The 7,743-nt window shown below is 31.9% G+C and overlaps 1 protein-coding gene across 1 annotated transcript in view; it reads right to left on the reverse strand.

Moving 5' to 3' along the window:
• Positions 1–2: 2 nt before the first annotated feature.
• Positions 3–7,743, reverse strand: part of LOC119684394 (paired box protein Pax-6-like) — a gene marked incomplete at its 3' end in the record, with an annotated part of 9,565 nt that continues 1,824 nt past the window's right edge. Inside the window, exons 2-5 of the mRNA XM_038098431.1 lie at positions 3,330–3,494; positions 2,146–2,469; positions 681–865; positions 3–62 (exon numbers count right to left, since the gene is read on the reverse strand). Of these exons, the coding sequence (XP_037954359.1) occupies positions 3–62; positions 681–865; positions 2,146–2,469; positions 3,330–3,494 (734 nt within the window). The remainder of the gene's footprint in view (positions 63–680; positions 866–2,145; positions 2,470–3,329; positions 3,495–7,743) is intronic.

The following is a 7,743-nucleotide window of genomic DNA, read 5'->3' on the forward strand; positions in this document are numbered from 1 at the left end:
TGTTTCAGGAGATTTACTCGTTGATGGCGTCGCCATTTCGCTCGTCTGTTGGAAAACCAAACCTAATTGATCAATATGAAGAGATTTTTTGTTAGTTTATAAAAGTGTCTGTTCGGCATTTAAACTACACAATAACAGTGAAGTCATCTGCTCATCATAAGGAATAAAAATCTGAATCAAAAGTTAAAATTTGGGGAACATTTATAAATAATCGGAACTTTGATAAAAATGTTTCTATTTACAGATTTATTTTAGGGGTTATTTTGGTAAGTTTTCAAAATAGAAACTTAATGAAAAGAAGTCAGTAGGAGTAAATTGAAGAAATTTATAAAGTATTTCGATTTATATGAAGAATATTTAAACATAATAGTTCTAAATGCCGTTGTAAAACTTTTATTTATTATATTTTAATAATCTTGTCTGCTGGTATTAGTACATTCGTGCTATTTAATATTAAAAATGCAAATTCTTAACTGCTATGAATTAATAATATCTAAATGATCGATTTACTGGTGGAATTATTAATTAAAGAAGCAATCTTTTTTTAAAAGAAACTTAAAGAAAGAAATCATTAAGGATTTCTTCTGCAATTTATACAAGACAAATGGCCTAAAATGGCCCTAAGTTGTATTTTATGTTAGTTTTAAACGGAATTATTCATCAAGAATATGGAAATTTACCTGAACTCTAGCCTCACTAAGCGATGTTCTTGCAGCCAATTTTTCCCGGGTGCTGACGCAAGGATAATGTGACTTTTCAAATTCTTTTTCAAGTTCCTCCAATTGTTCTGAGCTAAATGTTGTGCGATTTCTACGAAATTTTGGCTGATCACTATCATCTGAATCAGTGTCTTCGCCTTCTATATCTGTAATAAATAAAATGTGACAGTAATAGATATAATAATGCTATATAATTCATAATAATAATAATAAAATGATCGTAATCTCATATACGATATATGCATAAGTATATATATGTGATTTATTATTATTTTTTTTAATATTTGTAAAGATTTTTTCACATTTATTATTTAATACCTAAATTTTTTTTTATTTATATAACAATTATCGCATTGGAAGGCAGGCAGTAGTATTATATGTATGAATAAGAAAATTTTGGATAGATTTTTGCAACAAGATGTGAACAAATAAAATATATCTTTATGCAATTGAGAATAAACTTCCTTAAACTAACGTTGAAAATAATTAAAAATATATTTTACAAATTAGGTTAATTCGTGCTTTTGGGGTTATAGATAGTTAAATATCAGGGACATAAGCCCCTTGTGGAGAAGAGCATTAAAACTATATTAAAGTTTGTTCAACTAACTTCAAATGAGGGGAAGACATTATTCAGCTTTTTGAATAAATATCAAAAAATTCTTCCTTAAAAGGTGTCTTATGTTCCTTATGACCAAGAGTTTTATCCCTTTTAACTATATGCATTATCTTCCTTGGTGTTGGCTTTCTTGGGTCGTTTTTTTCAGAGTGTAACGCTAGATTAAGGTGAATTGTATACATATTAAGACAAATAGGTTGGAGTGGCGGTCTTATGCCCGAAGCTCAATTGAACTCAAATAATGGTCCGTTCTAATTGAATAATAATAAGTAAAATCATTATTGTTCTAGCAGCACCAAGGAATATTATAGAAACTTGTAATTTTTATTTACTTTTGTTTTTATAATTCCATATCCAGTACTTAATGTGCTTGTAAAATAATATGTATGCATTTATTTTAAAAGAATTTTCTAGTTAAATTAAATGTTGTTTGATATTTTCGAGGCACGAAATTTTACTCTAAAAATGTCTAGTCGCAGTTCTTACATTGGACACATCATTTCACAACCTGATAATTCAGAGTCTCTTCGGACTAACGCTCGACCTCTACCAAATATAAATCGAAATAAAGGAAATTTCTTTAAAAAGGCATACTTGAAAATGTGAACTTGCTTAAGTGAACACTGGATCACTTTTTTTTGTACTCAATACGTAAAAAAAGTTCTTAAAGAGAACTTCAAGTGTTTGAAGGAGACATAAAAATTAGTTTGCTTAATTGTTCATTCTCGAAATCATCCAGCTACGTGTATATATATAGTATTTAAGGTAATTAAGACTTCATTTTTTCGAGGGCTTGCGTGTACTTACCAATCATTCTGTTAGCATCAGGTGAGCCTAAAGTATCACGACTACCGGAGTCTGGAGATAGTGCTGGTAAGGATGTATTTAAACTCGTTGCAGAACTGTTTGTGGGAAGATTATGCAAACTATTAGGTGTACCTGCTGTTGGTTGCCATAAGTGTGCGGTCATTGTAGGTGACCAAGTTGGAAAACTAGTATACGGATGGGTAGGATGAATGTAACCATAACTTGCTGCTCTTGCAAATTCAGCTGCTGCTCTTTCCGCTGCTCTGTTCCGCAAAATACGATTTATTGAGGAAACTGATGGCGCTGTTGCGTTTGTGCAAACGCCTTAAATAAAAAACTTTAATTAATAGAATAAATACTCACTTGAAATAATAAAATAAAAAGTACTTTGAACGCAAAGTCCGCTTTCATAACTTTATTTCATTTGATACAACTAAAACACATAAGATCACAATAACAGAAGGGACAAACTTATTGCTAGCAGTCCAATAACCTTAATTGAGCAGAGCTGACGATCTTCTTGCATGGGCAACTCTGCACAGAACAACAGAACATCGCTGCCTTTCGGAAGTAAGAGTCAGTGAAGGCAAATAATCAAGATTAACGTGATGCAATCAAGTACCAAAGTACGAAACTGTTTCAGTGAGGCTAACTCAAAGGCCGAACAAATTTCTCACGGGCGTACGCATTAAATGCAAAATTAAATTTAAATACGTTTAAATAGTAGTGCCATTAAATAGCCATCTCCCTAATCTGGCTGTGCCTCAAGCACGAGCAGATTAGCAAAGCAATCTTTATTTTAAGCTAATTTTTTATTTGTACGTTTGGTGTGCACTCGTTTCGAATAGTGTCCGGATGCTAATAAATTAAACAATCGATAAATCGCAGAGCGCAACATATATTGCATTAATGTAAATGAGAAGTATTATTTGGAATATACAGTTTATCGATCGGTCAGTCCTTTAGACATCAAAGAATGAATGGCCACCGTGACGTTGAGGAGGGCATGTCAGGTTCTGTCAGTAACAGGTACGACTACAGTTTCAGCATTGACGACAGCTTATACAGTAATAGCGGCAGCAGCAATTGCGTAGCGTAGTTGTATTTATTGGCAATTTGGTATGAATTGTCTACTTAATGCTGCGGACGTTTAGTTAATTACGAATTAAATTTAATGAGTTTACCTTCGGATATAAGCCGTTCACGTATTTCCCACGCAAATATTGTAGGATTTTCTCTTTTGTACTGTTCGATTTTGGAGACAACGGCTGGTGTTGCTACTTTAGGCTTTGATCCGCCGATTAAGCCAGGTGGTCGAAGTGTTCCTAAAATACAAGAAATAGGATTTCCTTTAATTGTAATGAAAAAACAAATAACAAATAACAAATAACTAGAGAAGTTAACTCATTATGGACAACATATAAATATTAGGGCCCAGTTTATATAATAAACGCAATAAAGGTTATTTGCGCAACGACAGCAGAAGAAATGTGCCAAAGTATTGTATATCTTAAGACACTTATTTGTAAATAAGAAAAAAGAAAAAAAATCTGGGCAACTTACTAATATTCTTACTGTACAAAAGAGAATGTATGGCAGTTTTGCCATTCTCTTCAAGAACTGGAGTATAATCTATTAAAAAATCATAATAACAGAAAAAGAGGAAAGGAGCAAACACAGAAATTTTCAAGAATTACCAGGTGTACCGGTATGAAGTGAGCGTAAAGATACAAATGTTCCGACAGGGAACATTTGTTGTGAACGAGCCTTTTTTTTTTGTTTGTTTGCTATGACATGTGTGAAATATATTTAGTATACATTAAGTCATTGAAGAGACATCATATTTTTTCATCGTGTTAAAAATGTCGAATTTTGTACCAGAAAGTGATGATTTGCGGAAAGCATTAATTTTTTGTTTTTATTTGAAGAAAAGGGGCGCAGAGTCGCATCGAATGCTTGTCGAGGCATATGGTGATCATGCTCTATCAGAAGCAACATGCAAAAGATGGTTTCAACGGTTCAGAAATAATGATTTTGATGTGAGAAATGGAGAACGTGGAAAACCGCTAAAGAAGTTTGAATATTGTTATCACAATTGAAGCGAAATAATTTTTAAAATTTTTTCTAAAAAGTAATAAAGAATAAATGCCATTTTTTCTTTTTTTAACGATTTAATATACTTGAATATAATTTACAAAATATCTTAATCGGTAGTCACGATAGACAGAGTTGTATTTCCTATATATATGCGACAAGGTGTGAATCTAAATTAACCATAGATGAACAAGCAGGAACTTATTTCATATGCTTATGAGACAAAGAGTCAAGCTAAATGATCAATATGTAAATAATACAGAAGTTTATTTCACATTAAGATAAATTTTATTCCAGAAATAGAGATATAGTAAGTATCAGATAAAGAAGCCCTGCCAGAACATCTTAATAATTGCATAACTAAAAAATAGTTTATGTCCAATGTCTAAATCTTAATTCACCATAAAACAATAGTACCTTGTAGAGAAAATTGATGAAATGAATTAATTTTTAATTGGGTGAACTTTTGTGATAGAGTTCACCGACGGTAAAACAAAATGATGCTCGTAAACTCCCGCAACCAAACTTCACACTCCGAAACAGTAACAGTCTTGGTACCTGCCATAAAGGCTTGAAACCACGGTGCTCTACAAGCATATGTATCAAGATAATAATTTGCCCCATTGGAAATTCTGATCAATTTCAGCCGGTTCCAATGAAGTTATGTGTTTTGGAGTTTTATGTGTTTTCTTCTTGGGTTTATGCGAAACCCACCAATACCTCTGTTGATATTCGGGTCACAGTACCCTATAGTGAACACGCAACTACACGCCGAATGAATAATAAACAAATACCGATAATTCTTTCCGCGTAAGTTTGGGTTTTAACCATAGCCACTACGATTCTACCAACCATCACTTGGGCAGGACAACCGAAGCTGCGGGCACCTGACGTCCGTATACCTGTGTCAAGATAGTATTGTTGTATGGCAGTGAAACCTGTCACTACAAATACAATGCTTCGTAAACCGATGTCTCAGACACAGTGTCGGCATCTTTTAACCACGATTTCAGAACGAAACCCAAAGGAAAAAGGAAAATAAAGTAGAATTACTATGTTCTAGCAAAAGCAGGAATGCAGTTGTGGTCCTTGTGAGAATGTATAGGATGAAATATGAAATATTTCTCTATTACAATTTACTCCGAGGAATCCTTATCAGTCTATAACTTCAGTAAGATATGGGATGCATAATATACTCATAGATCATTAATACCATATATACCGTAGTGATAAAGTACTTCTATTAGGGCTAAAAATTGTACTACCAATCACTTAAAATATATTAGTTAGAATTGGCGAAATTGAAATTTAAAAATACATCATACAAACTAGAAGTGACATATTTTTTAAACATATATTACAACATAAGTAACAAACTGTATACTAGTAAAAAGCTTTAGTTAATAAACACCTATTAAAAATAAGAAAATTAAATTAAAATTAGTGCTTCTAAAGGTAAACTTTTTTGGGTTAAATGGATCAAAATTCTTATTTCTGCTTTAATATAAATCATAACAGGTCATGTGTACGTTTTAGATACCTCTTTGGAGATACGGCAATATTTGTTTTTAACAAGTTTACTCTTATTAAACAGTGTCATCTATTTCGTAATTCTGAAAATTAGCGCTGAAGAATCGCTGATAGGAATGAAATACATCATCCGTATCAGGTAATTTCGATATTTCACTGGCAGATAGCAGGAAATAGCTAGGCCATAACTTGAAGAATGTTCGTGTGGAAAGCTTTGAAATTTTAAAGATTGTATGTAAAAACATAATCCTTTGTGTAACCCCATCTGTTTGCCAGTTCACATTGCAGAACTTGTTTGACAAAGTCTAGAACTGGTAGTTTATGTCATATATGTATCAGTTTTAAAAAAGCACTGGTCTGTCTCACCTCTTTACAAAATGTAACACCATATAATTATTTCTTGTGAATGCAATGCTCTTCCGACGGTTATTTGAAAAAACAAATGCGACAATTTCGTTTGTTGACATATCCAGCAATCGACAAATAAACCTGAAATAAACCTATAATAAACAAATAAACCTTTCTGAAGAAATATCGTCAGCTTACCGCTGTTGCTAGTCTGTGTTGTAGGTTCAGCGATTATTAAATAATTTATATTGTTAAGTTATGATCATTATATACTAAATATATGATGTTTGAATTAATAGTTCAGTTTAACATATGTCACTGAAAAAATACTGTTAAATCAGGACTACGAAATAAATAACTATTCTTATGGTTATATGGTTTAGTTTGCAATATCCAATGTAAGGTTTTTTTACAGTGTTCTTTCTAAATAAACTAGCTAGCATTTAGTGCTATGTCACTGAATTAAAGATAACTATAAATCTGGTTTATCACTGCCGTTTAATATTTTTAAAATATATTCTCAAATAATCAAAAAATTAAAATCAACTTTTTTTGTTTCGCAATCTATATTTTTGTTTTGTTTGCAATCTATTTTACAGCACAGTTTTATATCACCGACTTTTGTAATAGCTTATCGAATCGCAACTCAGTAAAACTATGACATAAAATATATCATAAATGAACCATATCAAAATTATTTCTAGCTGCTAGTTGTCACACCGACACCGACACCGACTGATACGATATTTTCTCTGATTTGCTTACAGAGATTTGTACTTACTCAGGTGAGTAGACCAAGTGAGTTACCATATAAAGTGCCCCGAACTGCAATACCATCTTGCTATAGATGTTAATCCGTCTAATGTGATACAATATCGTCTTTATATAAAATAGAGCAGACTTTTTACCACATTAGCATAAGAAATTTTGACTTTTATTTCGCAGTTGTTGTTTAATTCGAGAATTATTTGGCAGCATAAAACGATTGCTAAGATCGCAATCAACTGCTTCTTTAGGGATCTAAATGATTGTGTTTTCTATTTATTTTTTTAAAAGCTTATTGTGCGAAATTTTTAATTTATAATTACAAATACAGATCAAAAATTAAAAATGTGATTTTAACTTTTTAACAGATACCAGACTTATGGCGAATTAATTGTCTGCCCCCATCGAAGGTATGTTAACTAACCATGGAAGAGGTGTGATTTATATGATTCTAATGATATTCTTATGTTACTGCATAACTAATATTATTCAATAATTTCACTTTAACTATACTTCAATTTTACTTTGATTGAAATTATAAGATAATTTTATCAGTCTTTCTACTAGTCTCTTTGTTGAAGTGTATTCAATATATGTCCCATCTACATATGGTACAGTTTTGGGTTAACTAGGATTTGGTAATTGCATGTATGTAATCTGAATATAGAAACGAGTTTAAGCAATCGTAGTTGGAGTAGTACGTGGATGCTGTTAACTTTAGAAATTGAGTTTCATTTCATAGTTTAAACAGAACATCCGGTGGCTGCAGGGTTTGAATTGCTGTTGCTAATTGCATTGCTTGCATAATTGCTAACGCATTGCATATGAAAATGAAATAAAAATATGCATTAGCAACAGCAA

The sequence above is a fragment of the Teleopsis dalmanni genome, chromosome 1, assembly GCF_002237135.1.
Source record: "Teleopsis dalmanni isolate 2A chromosome 1, ASM223713v2, whole genome shotgun sequence".
Lineage (NCBI taxonomy): Eukaryota > Metazoa > Arthropoda > Insecta > Diptera > Diopsidae > Teleopsis > Teleopsis dalmanni.